Source organism: Neolamprologus brichardi, unplaced genomic scaffold (genome assembly GCF_056152115.1).
Source record: "Neolamprologus brichardi isolate AB-2024 unplaced genomic scaffold, ASM5615211v1 NODE_ptg000008l+_length_2720982_cov_1, whole genome shotgun sequence".
NCBI lineage: Eukaryota > Metazoa > Chordata > Actinopteri > Cichliformes > Cichlidae > Neolamprologus > Neolamprologus brichardi.
In genome coordinates, this window is record NW_028270135.1 from 1,731,705 (window position 1) to 1,754,649 (window position 22,945).

At 39.2% G+C, this 22,945-nt stretch overlaps 1 protein-coding gene across 2 annotated transcripts in view; it reads right to left on the reverse strand.

The window, feature by feature from the left end:
• Positions 1-285: 285 nt before the first annotated feature.
• tsnare1 (T-SNARE Domain Containing 1) overlaps positions 286-22,945 on the reverse strand; it is a 250,202-nt gene continuing 227,542 nt past the window's right edge. For both annotated transcript variants that reach the window (XM_087837141.1, XM_035913745.2), the window contains one exon: positions 286-897. In XM_087837141.1, coding sequence (XP_087693267.1) covers positions 850-897 — 48 coding nt within the window. In that variant the 3' untranslated portion in view covers positions 286-849. The remainder of the gene's footprint in view (positions 898-22,945) is intronic.

Genomic DNA, 22,945 nt, shown 5'->3' on the forward strand with positions numbered 1-22,945 from the left:
TCTCCCCTCTATGTGGATAAGTGAAAAATAGGAGCAGCAAGACAGCACAGGGCAGCATCAATTTGACAATGGATATGCCAATGATGGGGTCAGATGCTGGAGGAGAGGTGGGTTGCTAAGCAGCTAAAGAAGTTTAAAATGCGAACTTTGTGTATTTTCTGTAGGTGTGGGGGCAAAATGTATTTCTAAGTGGGCAGCGTCCACCCCTGCCAACTTTAGACCATCTTAAAGTCATGATAAAGAATATAAAGATGCATAAATAAGCAAGACTCATCTCATAACATGTTGCTTGCTGCTGAACTTAGACTTTTATTTTGGAAGGTATATATATTCAAACAGTATTTACCAATATCAACAAACACTGTAATATAATAGTGATTATTAATGATAATAATTACACTCCAAGCTAATAAATACGAAGTTCATTTCAGTAAAAATGCGAGGAAGGAAGCGTACAATATACAGCAGCTGAAGACAGTGTCACTCTGAAGCTTCTCCTTCATCTGATTTAGTGTTTGTGGCTGAAAGTTTGCAGGACAGAGCATTACCCGTTACATTTAATACAGGAAACGCCCAGCTTGTGCCTCTGATGCGATCACTAAATTTGCATTTGGGACTTAACTTTCAGATTACAGCAAACAGCTGCTGCATTAAAAAAAAAAAGAAGAAAAAAAAGGAAACACTAGTGAGAACAGTGATGATTTCATAAGAGGCGCAGACTGGAGGTATGCTGAGAAAGGCCTCCATCCTCAGACTGACACACATGTAAACAGAGCCAGAGATGATGGAGTAGAGATATTGTTGCAGGGCTTCTCCCTCCTACTGGGAATCAGCTGCTCAGGTCAAGGATCAGACTGGGCAGGAGCAGTGCAGTGACACTGTGATGACAACAGCTACCTGCAGAACACAAACAGAGCAGATAACGGTCATCAATCACCCAGCAGTCACCACCAGCTCGAGTAATCCCTCTTGTTCAGCGACAGTGCTGTCAGCCTTTTTCAAAACACAGGATACAAACTCTTACAGTACCCCTGCCTCAGGCTTTCATTCCATTTCATTTGTGAATTATTAATTGGCAAGAAACCAATGAGTCCTTTTTATTTTGAAAGTGTCACAGGTTGTGGAAAGTAATTTATGATTGTGGTCAATGGCTGAGTTTTAATTAAGTCCAGGCCAGAGTTCATAGTGCTGGAGATGGAAGTGGTTCGTTAATCACCAACTAGCAGACTAGCCGTGTACACCAAAGGCCAGAGTATGTCCCTTTTATCTGAATGAAAGTTAATAGTTGTCCAGAAGGACACATATAAGTGAATTAATGCTTGAAGGCACAGAGGAATCTGAAGATCGTTTTGGCATTTGGTCATCGCACCCTGGTTGAATCCGATCACAATAAGCGTTCAGAAACAATCTGTGAATTCATGTTATTAATAAACATCTGAGCTCTCGTTGACTCATGTGTGCTTGGAAATTACAGGCTCTCTTTGAAACTTTAAGCAGGAAGACTTGTGTTACTTGTTGATGGCAATTCTGGCCAGATTTCAACCAGGAAGGCTGTGGCCCCAGCACCACCACCATACACAAACACATACACAAACACACAACGACCATACACACTGGCATTCTTTATCCATAATTTATGGCACAGACCAACAGTCTCCTTTAGAATCCTTCAGAAGCTATGAAGTGTCTGTCAGTCTATCATCATCCTCGTTGCAGAAAGTCTGAGTGATTGAAACCCACCCACTGATATCTACTGGGCACGTCCCCGTTTGGACAGACAGAGATCAATAGCTAAAAACATTATTTTGTGTGGTTCTTCATTATTTCTGTAAGCAATTCATCTGGTCATACTGGTGGAATACATTTAAACTAATTTATAAGCGATGCACTCTGTTGGCGCTGTATGTGAACAACGAGGTAGGCAAGTAGTAGGTAGGTAATAGTCATGAGCAAAGATATTACGTCTGAGAGCTTTTGATATCAACACAAAAGAAATAACATTTTTATCAACTTTATTTTAGCCAGATTTACATTTAAGCACAAATCTATTTACACAAACAGAGTCAAAACTTCACATTTATTTCACGGAAAGCTACATTTACGCTACATTTACATGAGGACAAAAACTTTGATGAAATCTGCTGAAACTTTTGTCAGTGAATAAAAACAAAAAGAAAAAATCCTGGAGAGACAAGAGCCAATAAGAACTAATTACATTATGTAGAAAGGCCAGGCGGGTTTTGAAGCAGTCCAATCAGAAGTAATCTGCATGCAGTAATGTTAGAGATGCACAACTGAGGTGCTTTTTGGAAATGGTACCGCTATCTCCCATCCTCCCGGTTTCTCATGAAAATGAGACAAAATGTCAGCACATAGGAAGACAAGAGTGAACATATGGACACATTTTCCATTTGATGTCAAGGAAAATGAGACACTTTGTAACCCATGTAGAGCAACTCTCACTGGTAAAAACACAACAAATTGTTTACACTTTATATTTTCGTCAGCTGGATAAACTGCTGCTTAAAATCTTATGATAGTCGACTAAAGCTAAAAGAATTTAGAAGTCTAAATTATAGGTAAAACGACTACATAAAAATTTGCTGCAAAATTAACAGCAGTCACTCTTTAACTGTATTTTTAGGTTTGATGGTTAGAGAGCCCAGTTTTGACAACATCCCATATTTTCTCTTTATGATCTTATTAATGATTCTGTGTTTACTCCTTTGTTGTTGTTGCTTTTGTATTGCTGTTTCTGTTAGTTGTTAGACTTATATTTTGGTATTCTTGTTTTGGTTATTCTGAATCTCTCCAAGCTCCCTCTTGCTGCCGACTTTCCTTTGTCACATGATTCCCCACATCGCTACTTCCTGTTTTATTTTGGTACTTCTATGTCTTGTCTTGTTATCCTAACTTTTCTTTAGGTGTGTTTAGTTCCCCAGCCTTCAATGTGTCTGCGTGTATTTAAACTCTCAGTTTGCCTTAGTTCTCTGTTCTGTTTGTTTACCATTGCCTTCTGTTGTCCAGCCTAAACCTAGGTTTCCTGGACTACAAGGGTTATTCACACCACACGCCTGATTATCCTTTGTCAACATCCCTATAGCTTTAGCCCCAGAGTTCAGCCCATGGCAGTCACAACACATAAACAACTGCTCCTCATATGAAAGTAAAACCTTTATCACAGATATTTATAAATTATAGGGTTCATATGGATTTCATGCTGCATATGGACACATTTTATTTCTTCTTATTCAGCCACTAATTCTAGCTTCTTTAAATGTATGTGTTATTTGTTCACTGGCAAAAAGAATAACAATTCTGGATACTGTTCCAAAATAAAAGGCAGAGATACTCCTCCTATGGGATAGAGCCTCTGAAAGAACACATCTTTTAGGCTTATTTTGATCTTTTCAGCTTGTTACATGAAACGGAGGCTTCATAAAAGGCTATTGTTTACTCTGAACACCACACTAATAGATTCAAAATGTCGATATGCTGTAATTCCGGCCGACACTTTAGATAATCTTTTTACAATCGTCAATCTGTACGTTTCTAGTAATGATTATCGTTTTTTTCCCTTTAATATTGTCTTACACCCTTTAATATAACGCTCCAATAAATCAGTAAATGTAAAGCATTTGCCAATATCCCAAAATAATAAAGCAATATATGCATGATTTCACTGTTGGAATTGAATGATGCCTTTATTCTCCAGTGCAATAATTACTTTCTTCAACAGATCTCACAAGTAACACTATTATTCAAAAACCATTGTCCTATTATTGTTAGCGATCCAACACCTATACTCCCAATTATTAAAACACATGGTGATTTAATACCTCCGTCTTAATGGACTCTGAATTTGACAGATTTATGATGAAAAAGTGGGCAAACTTTATGTGAACAAATGGTTTTACTAATACATCTCCCTTTTAGTGGTAGGTAGTGGAAAAATCACACATTTTTCACACTTTTACAAGAAGAAATGGGAAAAAAATCAGTACTGAGAGAAAAAAACACAAAAAATCCAAACAAATATGGAGAAGAATAACAAAATGCAAAACTACAACATAATAAATCAAAAAAAAATTCCAAAATAGATATAGAAAAACAATGGCAGCAGTCAGGTGTACCAAAAGCCTCCTAGTAGATATGCCTATGGTATCAAGTTGAAAATCCTATTTCGTCTTATTCTCAAATTATCACATTCACAAGATTTTCAGAAACATTTGACCTCTGACTTTGACCTTGAGGTTGAACTCAGTGACATTCAAACTTGTCTGACATTTTTTAGTAGATACACCTATGGTATCAATTCCAAACTCCTACGTTGCTTTGTTCTCTAGTTGTCACATACACAAACTTGGGTGTCCACGCTGCTCACCCCACCCACCTGGCAGGGTGACAACAATACCCCTTTTGCAGGGGTATTTTACAGCTGATGGGTAAAAATCCCTCATAACAACCGACTGGGCAATTCACATAATCACCACAAGAAATACCTGTTTTAGCTATTACCATATTCTGCTGAAACGCACTACAGAAAAATTCAACAATTTCCCTGTAAATAAATGAAATAAGTTGAAGTTAAAGATACAGATCTCTTAAACACACCTAAACTAATGAGTTATACCACATTAAGCCAGATGCCTAATGGCAAGGCACCAGCAAACATTTCTTCAGAACGCAGCTGCAACAAAATGATCACTAACCAGTTAAAGACCCTGTTTTGCCATCTAGCTCCGTGGCTCTGTCATCAATTAACAACAACATTAAAGTTACGGCATTTGCATCTAGGTTAGAAGCAGTATTTCTCTCAACAATTCATAATGAGCAAACTGGATTTCTCTGCCTAAATACTAGGCTACTCAATCTCATTATCCTGTCACAGTGCTGCAAAACAAAAGGACTAGTAATGTCACTAGATGCAGAAAAAGCCTTTGACAAAGGTAACTGGTTCTTCCTTTTCATGATTTTTCTCAGATTTCGTTGTGGAAGGTTATTCATTCATTGGACGAGGCCACAGTCACTACTAATGGGTTCATATTGCAATATTTTACCCTTCAGAGAGGGACCATACAAGAACGCCCACTTTCACACTTATAATTTGCAATTTTCATCAAACCACGAGCCACCGGAGTATGCCAAAATTTCAATATCTAAAGGTGTCAATCCTCTGTATTAGAACACAAAATTAATTTCTACACTGATGATATCCATCCATCCATCCATCCATTCGCTTCCGCTTATCCTTTTCAGGGTCGCGGGGGGCGCTGGAGCCTATCCCAGCGACATAGGGCGAAAGGCGGGGTACATACAAATATATGTAAATATATGTATATACAAATACATATACATACATATATATATATATATATATATATATATATATATATATTTATGTATATATACATAAGTATATACATACTTATGTATATATATATATATATATATATACATAAGTAAATATATATACAGACAGACACTTACCTTTATGTATATCATGCATACACATATTATACACATGTATATCTCTCATAGAGTTTGGACAGGTTTTAATCAGGTTGGCACAGTTGTTGTTGAGTTATTTCTGTGTTGCACTGTGGCATGTGACAATAATTAAAAGCTACACTTTAGTTATTAGCAGTGGCTTGACAATAAAAGTAGCCATTCATTCATTCATGTCCCTATATCTATTTTTTAACCATTTAAATTTCACCTTCCTTGTCTCTTCATCACCGTTGCACAGGAGGCCTGCTGGTACTATTGTTCACGGTGCAGCAGCCCCAACAGCTAACATGTCAGTTGAATCGACACATTTTGCTGCATCCATTTGTAGTTTATTTTCATTGTTTTCTCTCATCTTTTCAGCTCGTCTTTAACTTCTTCCACAATAAGCTTTCTCTACTAGTCATGTAAGTAAACAGCAAAGGTAGGGGAGAGTCTGGTCATGTTAAGAGATTTGATTGGGTAGTACAGTGTCGGTCATGAAAATGAATGAATGGGCTGCTAGGGCTGGGCCATTTTATACCGTTCACGGTAATACCGGTATAATGTTAGGCAATGATAAGAAAATAAAATATCGCGATAGAATATGGGTAAAACATGCATGCACAGTGCCTTTGTTTTCATACGCACATGGCAATGGTGCAACTTCAGTGATGTGGAAGTGATTTGGTGTTTGTCCGTCAGATACCCACCAAAGCACATTTTTTTGTATAACATGCAAGTGGGCCGTCGTTATTGACATATTTGTCAGACTAAGGTGCTCGTAAATCTGGGAGTAATATGGGTCCTAAACTCCGTCTTCTTCAGGTCCCAAAGTCAAGTGAACACTGCAGCATCACTGAGAGTTAAAAACTGTCTAAATTCTTTCATCTTTAATAAAACGATCAGCGTTGCTGCTTTACCAGGTGTAACAATTACGTTTAACATCCAGACATCCGTGAAAACAGGATTTATGAAGTTTAACGGAGTTAGAAGTTAGCAGGAAGTTAGCGGACATTAGCTCGCTAGTTTCGCTAGTTACCTAAACATGATATAGCATGTTTTGACTGAGAGATTTCTGAAAAAATTAAAACGTACAGCTCTGCTATCACTTCCAACATAAATGAAGACAGAAAACTAAACAGCAGTGACATTTGTAGGGTTACTGAAGTTGGGCTAGCTGGTTTATAATGATGTGCTATGTGATCGCTAGCGACACAGCTATGTTAGCATAACATAAACAGTGAAGCTGCAGGATGAACGCTAACACTTTTCCACTCGATAAAAGTTAACGTGAGGTTTCCTGATGGTGAGAGACAAATACAATCGCATGGCAGGATGCTGTAAACGGGCCAAACTTTATTCAGGAGAACAACTGAGATAATCCATCCACAGTGTTGGGGAGTAACGGAATACATGTACCGCCGTTACGTATTTAAAATACAAAATATGAGTAACTGTATTCCGTTACAGTTACCGTTTAAAAAAAAAAAAGGTGGTATTTAGAATACAGTTACCTTGTTGAAATAAATGGATTACACGGCGGTACTTCCCTGTTTCATATTGTGGCGGGTCAGGCCTGTTTGGGTTTTGTTTGACAGCTACGTTCTGTTGTTCCAGGCGGGAGCGTTACGGTTGCCATGGTTACAGGGTGACGCCCTCTCTCTGCCTGTTTCCTGGGTGAGAGAGCGCCTGTTGTTGTTGTGCTAAGCTAATAGGCAGAATGCTACAGGTATAGCTCTAAAGAATGTAGCATCATAGGCAGTGTAGTCCGTGCTGCAGGGAGAATGGACTGCCATACACGTTATGTGTCTGTGAGCGAGGGAGGGAGAAAAAGGAAAAGTACGAGCTGTCATCGAGCAGAAACGGGAGCTGGAAGCATGTAAATATAATAATAACCACTGCAGCCAAGAAGAGTGCCTGACGAGCCCAGTTGTAAGTAAGCTATTAAGACTCGACTGTACACCGTGTTCATGTTTTCCTCCAAAAACAATAAGTTCCGTTGGAGCAGCCTTTCAACGCCTCTCTCTGTCTCTCGCTAGCAAAGTTGACCCAAACAACAAAGTAAAGCTAGTTTTCGGCTACGAGCCCGACACAGAACCCACCGTATTAGCCAGAGGTCCCTTTACTACGTACTACGGTTCGGAGCCGCGGACCTTCAGTTACAGTAATAAATCACAGCAATAGTACATTCATGTAGTTGTAAACAGCATGATAATATATTAAGTAATCCAAAGTATTTAGAATACGTTACTCTCATTGAGTAACGTAACGGAATACGTTACAGAATACATTTTGGGGCATGTATTCTGTATTCTGTAATGGAATACATTTTAAAAGTAACCTTCCCAACACTGTCCATCCACAATACGAGGTTAGTCATTAATATACTGCAACAACATGGGAATAGAGCAGCTGTGATAGAATACAGCATTAATGAATCAATGGTACAGAAGTGGAAGAAGCAAGAAGAATGAGTTGAATTGTCACGGCCTGGAGGTTCAGCTGGTCGCTGATCAGCTGTTTCTCTCTATCACTCTAGTTCACTCTGTCTCTTTTTCTCTCTATCACTCTCTCTCGCCAGGGCGGAACTCATTATGGGTTCACGTCCTCGGAGGAGGAAACACCTGTGTCTCATCAGTGTGGATGGCTTTTAAGCCAGGAAGCAACGGCTGTTCTTTGCTGGATCGTTGTGAGAATCGCGTCAGTGAAAGTCGAGCGTCTAGTAAGTGTTTTTCCATGTAGTTGCGTTGGAATCTAACGAGCGTTTCTTTGTGTGCAGACCTTCTGGACTGTTTTCCCTGGTGTTCCCTGAGTGAAGAGTGTTCGAGCGGATTCGTGTTTGGATTGTTTGGAGAGAGACCAGAGTGTTCACCTGGATTTCCCCTGGAGCCCTGCCCCTCTCACCTTTTGTATATACACTCATTGGACATTGTTCATTAATAAATTCTCTTGTTTGCATCAATCCCCGGAGTCCAGCGCGTGAGTCCACCTTGTACACAGTGACATGATTAAAGTTTGATTTATCTGACTGCTTTGTTTTGCTTAATGTGTCTTATAATCCCGTGCACCTTATGGTCCGAAAAATACGTATTTGACTTTTTTTATTTGGCACACTGCAGTTTAATGTTGCAAAGCACCTCTTTTTAACTTCAGTGGATATTATACATGGTTATGCTCAGGATATGTCAGCCCATTTCTACTGGAAATGCCTTTTGGTTAAACTTTCAGCAAGGAATTTGCATTTGCACTGTTATATTTTTATATAGCTTTAATGCACATAAAAAACAGCTGCTTGTTTAAGTGAAAAGAAATGGATGGGTTTTTTTTGTGCTAGTAAAGTTGTGGAGTTGTATTTTGTCTCGCATCAATTATATCGTCAGTTATATCGTTATCGCAAATTTTCAAATATATATCGTGATAAATATTTTTGGCCATATCGCCCTGCTCTATGGGCTGCTGTCAGTGCCAAGCACTCATGCTGCAGTGTTCTAGATCAGCTAATGGCTTAGTTGATGGCTAAAGGAGTTTTCAGAGATGAAATGAATTGTTGTATTGCTGATACCAATGCTGTGTTTTAATCTCTGTAGTATTATATTGTAGTCAGCAGTCTCTGCACTGAGGTCTAGCACGAAGATGTAGCCACTGTCAGCGGCTAGACAAGATCTTGCTCTTGACGAAGGCAGTCGCACTTTTCTCCTCTCCTCCCCTCCCTTATCTTCCCTGCTTAGCCTCATGTCCTTGTCTAGTCTCGTGTTTTTTGTATTACTTTTCCCTGGAACACTCTCTCACAGTCTGTTCTCTAAAACCTAAAAGAGGAATTATGGATTTGATCGACTGGTCCCTGAATGCAATTGACACCCCTTTCTCAACGAGAAGTCTGGGCTCGGGTGAGCCTGAGTGCTGAAGATATGGTTGGCTTGGCTTGGCCCTGACTTATCGAAGAATTAAGAAAGCGGAACCGGCTGTTCAAACCCCCACAAGACTGCCTGATGGGATTGAAATGATGGGACGAGGCGTGAGTTTCTCAAAATGGGCTCATTGAGTGCAGCACGGATAAGATCTTGGAGAAGCTTACGGCTGCCGTGAATACTCAGAATAAGAACTCTGAGTGCAAACTGGATCACATCTTGGAGAAGCTCACTGCGGTCGTGAGTTCTCAGAATCTGCTCTTTGAGCACAAAAATGACAACATCACGGAGCGTAAGTTTGATAACATCATGGAGAAGCTCACGGCTCTCCAACGGGAGATTGAGAGACCAGTGTCGGACTGTTAGAACAGCTTTGAAATTCATATGAGTTGTTCGCACTAAAGTAAAAACCATCATCACTTCATGTGGATACCCCTTTGGCGCCAGCTGTGGTCTCAAGGCTGGAGCTGAACAACAACACCCTGATAACGACTGTGTTTAGACTGTTCTTCCCATTCTATGCAAGGCCACCTGGGTTGGCTGGAAGACTGTTTACTTAGCCTGGCAGGGCGAAGGACACTGTCTCAGCTGAACTCTGGACACACACACACACGCACACAGACATATATATATATTAGGGGTGCAACGATACTCGTATCGATATTGAACCGTTCGATACAGTGCTTTCGGTTCGGTACGCATATGTATCGAACAATACAACATTTTTAATTTATTTTATCAACTTTCCTTCTGACGGTGCTGTCTGTGTTGAGCGCTCAGTGGATCTGCGCTCGACAGTGCAGCCTAGGCGGAGTAGTCAAACACAGATTCACTGCAGGGCAAGCTAGCAGACAGAAGTTAAGCTCTCGTTGCAACATGGCAAATTGAACCTCCCCCACCCTCATTCAGATCTGGCGTTTGGAACTATTTTGGTTTTCATGTGACGTATGACCCTGAAGGTAAGCGCATCATGGACTAAAGTAAAACAGTATGTTGGATGTGCCAGCAATGCTCAATTACATGGGTGGGAACTAGTGTGTTAGCGCAATTAGCTCGTTAACGTGTTGGCCGTCCAGCCCCACGCACGGGGCGATCCGCGGTAGCTCGTTAACGGAGATTTGCCGTGTTGTGGCGTTAACCTCATTTCAGATTAACGCTGACAGCACTAGTGGGAACACAACGAATATGACTGCACATTTACGCCGACATCGTCGGGCTAGCGATTTTTCCAGTCGGGCTGCCCTGCCCTGCCCGTCGGCCTATCGTAGGAAGGAAAAATATATGTGAATGCTTTTGCATTCTTTCGGAAATGTAGCTGGGTAATTATGTCATTGGCATCGGTGAGCCACTGTCAATATGTGACATATTGAAATCGCGTTTGAATTTGCGCTTGTTTTTTGCTTTCACTTTGCAATCGCGCGAACTGTGTATAGAGAGCGACAGCACTGATTGGTGAGTGATGATAATTTGCGCACCAATTCCTCTGACATCGTCTTATCAATCGTTAGCTTACTATGCAAACATGACAAGTGAAATCTCCTGCAGCAAGCTTAAACATGTGAGAGGTTGATCGCGCAGAGAATCGCTGAGCGTTATGTGAATGCGTGTGTAAAAGCAGCAGGATATATATTTTAGTTCTGCTGAGCCAAATAAGACAGGTCAGGGTGAAGAAGTGACAGCCAAAGAAAAGCTTACCACAAAACGGAAACGTTATGACAAATCAGACTATAAGGCAAAAAGAAAGTGCAGCTTTATGGTTTCATGGACAAAAGAATTTCTGTGGCTGCAATATGACGAGCTAAATAACCAGGGCTGCACAAAAGTGGTCCGCAGGTGCGCATTCGCTGTCAAAATAAAAAACGCACACAAGATGCAACGCGTGTTTGCATACATAAGATTTTCTGGAGGAGGACAGACATTTGTTTAGAACTCTTAAAGATGTCGAAGAAGCTCCTTTAAGCAATTACTTTGGTGTTCCTCCACCTCCAAAGAAATGTCAGGAGGAGTCCGAACCACAAAAGAAGCGCGTATTCTCAGAAAAGTGGTTGCAGGAGGTGAGCTGGCTTCAAACAAATGATGAACGCACAGAGATGTGGTGCAGAATGTGCCGTGAAAATTTAATAAATGACAAATTAATAAAAAGGCATTAACATTTTTTTTGTATCGAAAAAATATCGAACCGTGACACCAAATTATCGAACTGAACCGAACCGTGAATTTTGTGTATCGTTGCACCCCTAATATATATATATACACACACACGCACACAGACATATATACACGTGCAGATGTCCCCCATCCCCCTCCAAACGCCTTCGACGCTTATTCCCTTCCGATGCTGATGGTGGATCAAGGACCAGCGCATATGCTGCAGGCCCGGATGTGCTGTCTAATTCGGCTGTCTCCCACCCCTGTTGCTTGTCATGTGTTTCTTTGGTGTATTAAGAAATGTCATTTACGTTGATCTGTTTATATCGCCCTCCTTCCGCAAAGAATATTTTTTATGAACAACTACAGATATTACTTAAATATCATACTATAAATAATAAGTCTAATGAAATAATTGATTTTAATGTCAACTGGGACTGTGAAAAGGACAGAAAAACACTCAAGGACATAATGGAGACTTTGAACTTTACTCAACACATTGAACAACCCACAAGAATAACGAGACACTCTAAAACTAAAATAGATCTGGTTTTCAGTAATAAGCCTGAGCGAATTATTAAATCTTATAATTTTATCACTGGTATTTCAGACCACAATTTTATATTATTTTCTAGAAAACGTATAAAATCACGGGTTAAGAATCACTTCCAAAGTTCATCTAATAGGAGATCCTTTTATGAATTTATACCAAGAAGTCAGTGACAAAATGTAGCAGAAGCATTAGCATCAGTTAACTGGGAGACTTTATTGTGTAGTGATGATCCACAATTCTGCAGCAGTCACTTCACTGACATTGTCAAGGATGTTATATCAACTTCAGCCTCTTTAATTTTTAAATGGGACTCACTGACTTCGGATCACTGTTGGTTAGTACAAGCGTCATTGCTACTAGTTGCAGAATTCTAGCCATGTTCTCACACTGGCATCTCTGCTAGTCTCTTCCTTTGTGAACATCCCCAGATCATTAGGGATCATTTACAATTACTGATATTTTCAGAGTGTACAACGTATACAATCTTTCAATCTTCCATTGCTGCTCTGCCCCACTAAAATACCACATAGAATACAGAGGACAAACAAGTATAAGGATCAACTGAGAAGACAAATAGCCAATTGTTAAGAATCAGTATTTTTCAGTTCTCTTAAACAGGCTCTTATAAGCACTAAAAATCCAACATGCAGAGAAATTCTTGGAAAATTTATAAAACTCAGGACTGGCTTTAACATTGAATGATGGTAAATCTTTATACAACCTTATACAAAAACTCATTATACTCTTCCTGGAACTGGTCCACTATGAATACACAGAATTCTTGATTGTGCTTCCTTTGTTAAGTAAAGTCAGATAGCTTGTCGTACACTGGGTATCTTTAGCAGGCTGCGTCCTGACTGACTCAAGGTATATATGAACATAAGATATATCTCGTAAATTCAGAAACTATGACAGTGGATAAGAATATTACAAATATATATATATATACATATACACATACACACACACACACACACACACACACACACACACACACACACACGCACACATACATACATATATATATATATTTATATATATAGCATAGAGTTAGGTTTGCATCAAGATTATTTTCTACAATCTTTACTTTGTTTGCATATTCAATAGGCCAACAGGACAAGTGTAAGAATAAATACAATGCAAAACAGCTGATTTCAGGGCTATATTCTTCCAGTGTCTGAAACTATGAATGTTTAGCATTTGGTTAAACTGCTAGCTAACCTTGCTTCTGTATGTAAACTCGAGGTTAAGCATTATCTGAGTTTTTGGGAGCTAAAGCTTGTTGTTTCATATTCCGACTTCTTTTTAATATACTCCAGCCACATTATACAGACTTATTCTGGAAGCCTTGTTTCTGACAACTCCAACAGGAAGCTTCAGGCTACAGGCCACAGAGTACAATTTTTTTTTCTATTGATAAAAGACACACCAAACAGCTATAAAGATGTATCATAGATTTAACCTTAAACTGCAGCCTGTTACTTCCAATCAGACACTCCCACAAAATCACTGAATGACCCGCCTGCAGCAGCGACTCATCTTTTATTGCTTTCAATCACTGCTGCTGAGGGCTGCAAGTGAGAGTTTCCCCCCTGTATCACACACACACACACACAGTTCATTTAGAGAGAATTAAATAGACAGCGAGAAAGAGAGGCGTGCCAGACACACACAGTTACTTTCATATCTTTTTGTATATTATATTTTTATGTAGCCGTTATTTTCATTTTTATTGAATTTTGTTTAGATACTCTGGCAAGACTTGCAAAGAAGATTAAATTAAATAGAACCAAGTAAGAAGGAAAATGAATTTGTGTTTCCCAAAGATTTTTGATGGACTCGAGGGCTTCCAAACCCTGACTGATAAATAAAAGATCAAACTTTATTAGGTGAGCAGAACCCAGTTCCCATTTAACATATTTAGGCCACCCTAAAAGCAAACAAAAATTAAAATATCAAGCAAAACAGGCATTGGTAAAGATCCCGGAGACATATGCTAATAATGCTTCAAAGGACAGCCAGATCAGATCAAAAATCCTTTCAAATGTCATATGTCTGCTTCGTATTCATTTCATCAACAGGGATCACCAATAGGAGCATTTGAGGAATTTTTAAAAATCAAAAGCTGTCATCGAAGTGAAAGAGGATCACGAAAATTGACGCAGTAAAGGTGAGCATGAGGAGGGGCACAATGAACAGGAAGGAGAGAATAGAGAGTGCTGTAGGGAGAGGAAGAGTGATGAGACGACTATGAAGTTTGACAGGAGAATGAACATCACTACACTGCAGAGCCCGTCCACGAAAAGACCTGAGGCGTCCGTCAGATTGGTGATTTTGTGCCCATCTGCACAATGTTCCCATCCTGACCAGCTGGAAGGACGCCAGTTTAGGAGGAGAGGGATAGGGCAGATTTATGTCAAGGTATGTGTGCGTGTGTCTGTGAGCGCACATGGTTGGAGACTGTATAGATAGATAGATAGATATATAGATAGATAGACAGATGTAAGGACAGTTCTTTGTAGAGATCAGAGGCCATGGGGTGACTGCGTCTGTTTGGCTCAAACAGTCAGAGAGTGTTGCCAGTCACGGCCACATCAAAGCTCTGACCTCCTGCCACCACAGAGAGCATCCTTCTCTGCTTCCGGAAGATGCACACACATACACACAAACACACTTAGGACTATATTCAGTCTTCAACCTGAATTACTGCCATCAGCATTCACCAGTTTCTTTTTCTTTTCTTAACCTTCAGCTTAGGATAGTAAGTCTGGGTCATTACAGTAAAATAAAATTATTGTTTATAATAAAAATAAAATCACCAACTGCAATAAAGTCAGGTAATTAGATAAAATATAACAAAATATTACATGAGCCAGGTGATATAATGCTTTATATAATAGTTTATTTGGAAATGAGACTCTTCATTCACCCAAACAATCTGGCGCTATTTTCATAGCTTGTACTTTCTTTAACCTCTTGGCATATTCACCAAAGTTCAGCAGACTCTGCCACTGTTGGTATACATTCACAACATTTCACACACTGAAATTCATGATATCAATGAACTATAATGGAGTTTTGGGTTGCTCTTGATGTAAAAGCAAAACCATATGTAGCACTGTCTTCTGCTTGCTGCTGGGATTTCTTATTTTTTTTAGACACCACTGTGAAATTGTGCAGAGGGTACAGTGGGGCTGAAATTTGTTGTTCTTTAACTTCAGCCAAGCAGATTATTGAAGTTTAACTAGTTGCACTAAAGTTTAATTAGTTGTTCTAAAAAAGACAGTTAAAAAAAGTGGTCACTGCTGGAAGTGGAGTGGAAACTCCTGATTGGCTACATTTTAAAACTGACCTCACAAATGGCGATAAAAACACAATAAACACATTTTAATATTGTAAAAATAGAAAAGTCAGAGTTTATCATTTCATCACTAGATCTACAGCCTTTCCACTCTGCTCCGCCTCAGATTAAAGCTTCACCTCAGCTTTACTGCTCAGGCTTAAAACTGTCTAGTTTGGCTATTCTGCTGCGAATTTCACTCTGATTTGTTCTCCATACTCCGGACTCTCTGGCCTGCCCTGCCTCAGCATCCCATCCAAGGCCCTGCAGTAATTACTCATCTTTTATCTAAGTAAGATACACTACCTGTCAAAAGTTTGGACATACCCTGCAAACCCTCGGCCTTCTGTCAATGAGCTTCATGATGCAGTCACCTGAAATGGTTTTCACTTCACAGGTGTGCCTGTCAGGGTTCATTTGTGCAATGTCTTGCCTTCTTGATGAGTTTGGGACCATCAGTTGTGATGTGCAGAACTCTGGTACACAGCTGACAGCCCTATTTGACAACTATTAGAATTCATATTATGGCAAGAACCAGTCAGCTAAGAGAAGCAACAGTCCAGCATTAGTTTAAGAACTGAAGGTCAGTCAGTCCAGAAAATTGATAAAACTTTGAAGATGTCCCCAAGTGCAGTCACAAAAACTGTCAAGTGCTACGATGAAATGGTCTGAAATGAAGACCAGGAAACGAAGAATAGAGTCCCTCTGCTGCTGAGGATAAATTAATCCGAGTCACCAGCCTCAGAAACTGCAAGTTAACAGCAGCTCATATTAGAGCCCAGATCAATGCCACACTGAGCTCCAGTAGCAGACACATCTCTACATCAGCTGTTCAGAGGAGACTGTGTGAATCAGGCCTTTATGGTCAATCAGATGCTAAGAAACTACGACTAAGGAAAAGCAACAAGCAGAAGAGATTTGTTTGGGCCAAGAAACAGAACGATGGACATTAGACCTGTGGAAATCTGTGCTTTGGTCTTAGTCCAAATTTGAGATCTTTGGTTCCTCTCACTGTGTCTTTGTGCGACACAGAAAAGGTGAACGATGATCTCTACATGCATGGCTCCCACTGTGAAGCATGGAGGAGGAGGTGTGATGGTGTGGGGGTGCTGTGCTGGTGATACTGATGGGGATTTATTTAAAACTGAAGACACACTGAACCAGCATGGCTACCACAGCATCCCATCCAGTTTGCGTTTAGTTGGAGCCTCATTTATTTTTCAACAGGACAAGGACCCCAAACACACCGTCAGGCCGTGTAAGGGCTGTTTCACCAACAAGGAGAGTGATGGAGTGCTGCACCATGGCCTGGCCTCCACAGTCACCTGACCTAAACAGAATGGAGATGGTTTGGGATGAGATGGAGCGCAGAGTGAAGGCAAAAGGACCAACGAGTGCTCAGCATCTCTGGGAACTCCTTCAAGACTGTTGGAAAACTGTTTCAGGTGACGACCTCATGAAGCTCATGGAGAGAATGAAGAGTGTGTGAAGCAGTAATCAAAGCAAAGGGCGGCTATTTGGAAGAATCTAAATTATTAAACATGATTTTTGTTTACTACATAATTCCATATTCATTCATAGTTTTGATATCTACAATGTAAATAGTCATGAAAATAAAGAAAAGCCATTAAATGAGAAGGTGTGTCCAAAATACCCTCTTTGGCAGTTCTCGTTTTAAGGTCGAATAATTATGGGGGGGTTGTTTGTTTGTTTTTAACCATCTAATGGTGAAAAAATATTAAGAAATATTTAAACTTGGATACTAAAGCACATTGTGGTCTATAATTTAGTGAGACAGTTTTTCTGGTTTGTCCAGTGTGTTGGCAGATTTAGCAGTTTCAATCTAATCTAGATGAGGGCAGGCTCTCTGGGTAGGATTGCCCATCTTCAGCTCCATTTCCAGAGCAAAGCATCCAGGTACAGGAAGATAATAGTTCATATAAATCACAGCCAAAACTGGTTCTATGGCACCACCATTGATAGTCAGTGAACAGCAAGATGAATGGCATCTCTGGGATATGTGGAGACCAAGCCAATAGTGTCTCTATAGTAGAGAAAGGAAATGTTCAAGGTCCTCTTAAAACTCAAAGCTTATTGATAGTTGTGTTGGCTAAGTTGTATATTATTCAAAAATGGATACAGGAGGAATGAACCACAAAAGAAAAATACCACGTGCCAAACAATTCCTATTTGATTTTCCCAGTTAACTTTATTTATATGTTTATAAATGATATTAAACTTACTTTATACAACTTTTTCATGTATTGAACATTTTTTATTCATTTTTATTTAACAAGCATTAGCGACAGACCACTCTCACGTTGCCACTGTCAGTCTGTTGGATGAGTGAGAAAACTCCATGCTTTAGCTTGCCTCAAAACAGCTCCCAATGTAAACAGTAAGAAAATCCATTCAACATTAGCTTAGTAACAGAGACCACAAATAACAAATGCCAACAAATGACTGACTGACAGCACAACAGTTTCCAAAACAAAATCCACAAAAAAGAAAAGAAATCAGAAACAGAGGAACAAGTTAAAATAATCAATACGAGTTAGCTAACTATTAGTTGTAACTTAACTAAACAAAACATATGCATATATTTGTACAAATACCCAGTTATATACACTGGTTTGTACACACAAAGATAAACTTGAGAATTTGTTGATGTTTCCACATGGACTTCAAGCACTAGCTGTGTGCAAATACATCTAAAACATCTATTGCACTTCACTCAGCTGCCACAATTTTACTGGTGACTGCTTTTTGGAAACCAGGAATGCAGAGGTCATTTAATATGTTAAAAATATGACCTTTTCAAGCTTGTCCTATGTCTAGTTTTTCAGTCAATCTCTTTTCTCCTCCAGTTTTCAGTCTATTACCAAGACAAATCTTTAAAGACAGAAATGTTACAAGTGATTTCACCAGCTCTTAACTAGCAGATTATTTTTCTACTCTTCCTTAACAGATTTGAGAAGACATTTGTTGTCATATTACAGCCAGTACCTCTTTTTTGTCACTTCAAAAACACATACCCGCATTTACAGATTGAAGGACTAAAATGTAATCACTGACTGTCATAATTTTCACCACCCACTACCCACATGGCCCATCACAGCTATTTTACTGTGATGTTTACTGTTTCTTTCCTGCTTCCTTGTTTAAAACGCCTCGACTCATTTTGTATTCTTTTGTCTTTGTCACTCGTTTTGTTATCCATCTGTGAACTGCTTTGATGTTTGAATAAAAGGAGTGTCAGTTAAAGGAAAAAAGGAGCCAGGCTTATAGCATGATTAATTCTCAGTTATTCTCTTTAACATAAACATTTGAAATTGATATGAAAGAAATTATACTTTGAAAACAGAGTAGTGTAGTAAGTATAAAACATTTCTAGTGCAAGGTCAGACGGAAACAAAAACCATCTTTCAGCTACAGTTCATTTTGGTGAGTGAGAGCCCAAAGTAGAAACAGGTTAATCGTATGTAGAATTTATGGCTTTAAGCTTTAGTTATTTATTATTTTGCAGAATTTGCAATTGAAATCTGTCATGTACTATTTGAGGACAAATTCTATTATTAAAATAGATCATTGATTCCTTGCAGTTAGGAAAAATTGATAGATTAACAGGGATTGCACTGGATGGTTGCCTACCCAACACCATCTAACTCAATCACAGGTGATTCCACATGCAGCCCACAGTCTGACTACAATCCCAGACATATTGGCAAAGGTTTACAAATAATTGCAGCCTAATTTAGAACATATTGCAAAAGCACTGCAATTACTGTGAGTCTTACGTGCCTGTCTCGGATAAATTCTTTTTTTTTTTTAAATCTCTCCCTCAGTGAGAATAATAAAATCATTCAGTACTTGTGATCCTGACAGAGTTAACACTGCAAGGGGGGAGGGGGGCGTGATCTAGAGTTCTGCTCCAATTGATTATGGCACCATTTCAGAGTGAAAACTACTATTAGCTAAAAAAGCACTAAAAGCATCAGTGAAAAAAAATCCTACAAACGTTCCTACTCAATGTTAAATGCATCCATATAACAGAAGAGCTCAGATAGGAAGGTTCTTACTTCAAGTCGTTGAATTGCATTTATGAACCAGCACTAATGTCTGTGATGTCCCACAGTTAACCCTTTAAGACCTACCATAGAACCAAGTCTGACAGAGCTTATATTATATTTTTACATGTTGTAGAGCCATTTTTGGGAGCATTTCAAGTTGCTATACATCAATACAACCATTACATGCATTAAGTGCATAGTAATTACATAAATTGCAAAAAAGTGCAATAAACTACAATTTTTTTTCTTTTTTAACATATATTTCTAGTTAGAGAAATTTAAGAGGCTTATCCCTCAAAACTGTAAATACAAAAAAGTTACACAAAATAGTTTCCCACCACAGGAAATTTATTTTAAGTGTCTTCATAGTTTTATTTTTGAAATACATCAATTTTTATACACTGCAGGAAAAACAAAAATAAATATTATAATGCAAATTTGCAAAAAAGCAGCATATGCATCAAAATAAACTATTTCCAGCAGTGCAATATGAGTCCTAAGCATCCCAGAAACGACACAGAAAGTCATAAAGTCAAACATAACTTTTAAAAACACCAGTATAGGCTCATGAGGCCTTGATGGTAAAAAAAAACTACATTTCCGCGAAAATGACGTCACTTCCGGTTTCGGGCAGGTAATGGCAGACATGCAAAAGTTTGCGCTGATGAACTATCGCATGTAGGAAGTGTTATGAACAGCTGATCGGATCGGCAAAGCGTGTTTCTGGAATATTATGTTTTTGTTCCTGCAAGTGCTTTTTATGCAGTTTTTGCAAAGCTATATGTGGAAGGAAACTGTGACCTAGGACAAGCTGATGGCATAAGATGTAAGTACAACTCCTCCGGTTTCATATGCAAAAAAAATTATTGCGCTAGCTAACGTGGTTGCAGAGCTACCGGGATTTAAAAATAGTTACGCAAAACAGAGCGTGCCCGCTCCGACCGGTTTTAAAGGGTTAAAAAGCTCCGTTATCCTGGTGACCTGACCAATATTGACCCCACTCTGAGCCACAATGGGTCCCAATAATGATAAACATCCTGATCCATTCCTGATTCAGAGTGACCTTTTATTGTGGGTAGTCTAAGGCACACCTACGCAGTATTCATGCTGTCTATTCAGCACCTTGACATGCCACACCTGTGAGGTGGGATGGATTATCTCGGCAAAAAAGTTCTCACTAACAAAGATTTAGACAGATTTGTGAACAATATTTGATCGTAATGGGTCCTTTGTGTATGTAGAAAATATTTCAGATCTTTAAGTTCAGCTCATGAAAAATGGGAGCAAAAACAAAAGTGTTGCATTTATATTTTTGTTCAGTGATTTACAAGAATTCAACAAAAACACTTACAAAAAATGACATAACAAGAATACACCAATGGTCAAAACTTTTAGAACACCCAATTTTTCCAGTTTTTTATTGCAGTTCAAGTCATTCAAGTCCAATGAATAGCCTGAAATGGAACAAAGGTAAGTGGTGAACTGCCAGAGGTAAAAAAAAAAAAAAAAAAAAGGTAAAATTACCCAAAACTAAAAAAAAAAGTACTTATCAGAATTGATAAGTTCAAAATGGGTTAACAATTTAAAGCTGTTCTGCAGCAATGAAGGTTGATCAAGCCTTGAAAGCTATTATTTTTTAGATTTTCTAGATTAATTACAACCCCCTCTGTCTGCATAAAAGCAGTGTTGAAACACACAGGTACCAGACCCACGTGAGCATCAGTTGAACAGTATTGTACTGCAGAAAGTAGTGTGTTACTACAAAAATGGCGAGAAAAAGGCAATTAACAATGGAAGAGAGACAGACCATCATAACACTTAAAAATGTAGGTCTTTCCTACAAAACTTGCAAAGAAAGTCAGTGTGTCAGTGAGTACAGTTTGCTTCACCATCACGAGGCCCTCACTGGGGCAAACTCTGACAGGAAGAAGTCTGGGAGACCCAAAGCCAAAGCTGAGGCTACGTCCACACTAATGTGTTTTTGTTTGAAAACGCATCGTTTTCTCTCCGTTTTGGCCTCCCGTCCACACTGAGACGGCGTTTTCGCTCATGGACAATGCAACGTTTTCAAAACGCTCTCGAAAACATACATTTGATAACGGTGCTTTCGCGCTGCAGTGTGGACAGCGAAAACGGAGAGACTTTCTAAAACACATGTTATTCATATGATGCAGTCATGTGACCAATTAAACTAAGATAGGGCATTATACAGCAGTTGTTTTGTTTCCTTGCTCTGAATTTTGACAGCCCTATTAAAGATTTCAGTTTGTACTCCAGATAGCTTTTCTTCAAATTCTTTAATACTCACTCGCTTTTGCAAGTTTGTACTTTTGTGTTACTCGCAGCAACAATTCCACCTCATTGTTAGTTAGTGGTGTGCGGATTGATATTGAAATATTGATTCTTCCAATACCAGTAATTTATGTTCTAGAATTGATTCTCATATTAAAATATCAATATTTTAGTGCTTTTGGGAAAATTTGTAGTTTTTCATTAACAGGAACACAGTGCAAAGAAACTATATCATTCGGATCGTCTAAATTGGAAGGAACTACTTCCTCTTACGCCTTTCATAGTCATATGCGAAATAGGGCTGTATAAATGTGTCGCAGCCCTTGGCGTGCACACTCACAACAATTGCTGAGCGTAACTGGAGTCATGTGTGGACGTATTTTACCTCCACAAACAGCCAAGACGCGGTTTGCGATACATGTGGCAAAACCACTAACCTCATCAAACACCTCAGAGTAAATCATATCACAGAATATGATGAGCTTATGTTGAGGTGACCAGAAGAGGAGGAGATGAGAGGGACAAGCGCTGCTAGGGCGAGACAGACGTCTCTCGCAGAGTCCTTTAGTGCTGCAGACAGGCAACATGCTCAAATAGCGCACAACTTCAGGTTTTTTATTTCCATATGATAATTCTGCATTATTAAGCAATAAGAACAAGTAGTCTGATGCCCTGTAATCATTATGAAGCTATTAATTATTATATTATTATTACAGTTACATAATACAATTATATATTGTATTATGAAATACAATGAAACATTACGTTTTTGTACAGAATATCGGTATCGGATCAGTATCGTCGATACCACCCTGAATTTTACTTGGTATCGGATCGGAAAGGAAATCAGTGGTATTGCACATCACTATTGTTAGTCCATTTAAAAAACTCGGTGCTTTGCCGCAACGTTTCAAAGAGCCGGAAAGTAAATAGGCGGCAGACAGAAATGAGGAAGGTCAAATCGTCTTGTGTTTCACGCATGCGCAGTACTGGAACGTAAGCATTTTCGGCCATTTCAATGTGGGCAACTCTGTGAAAACAACTGAAAACGATAGTGTGGACGCGGAGCATTTTCAGACGAAAACGCCGTTTTCAAATCTATCCGGGCTAGTGTGGACGTAGCCTGAATCAGAGGAAAAGTTTC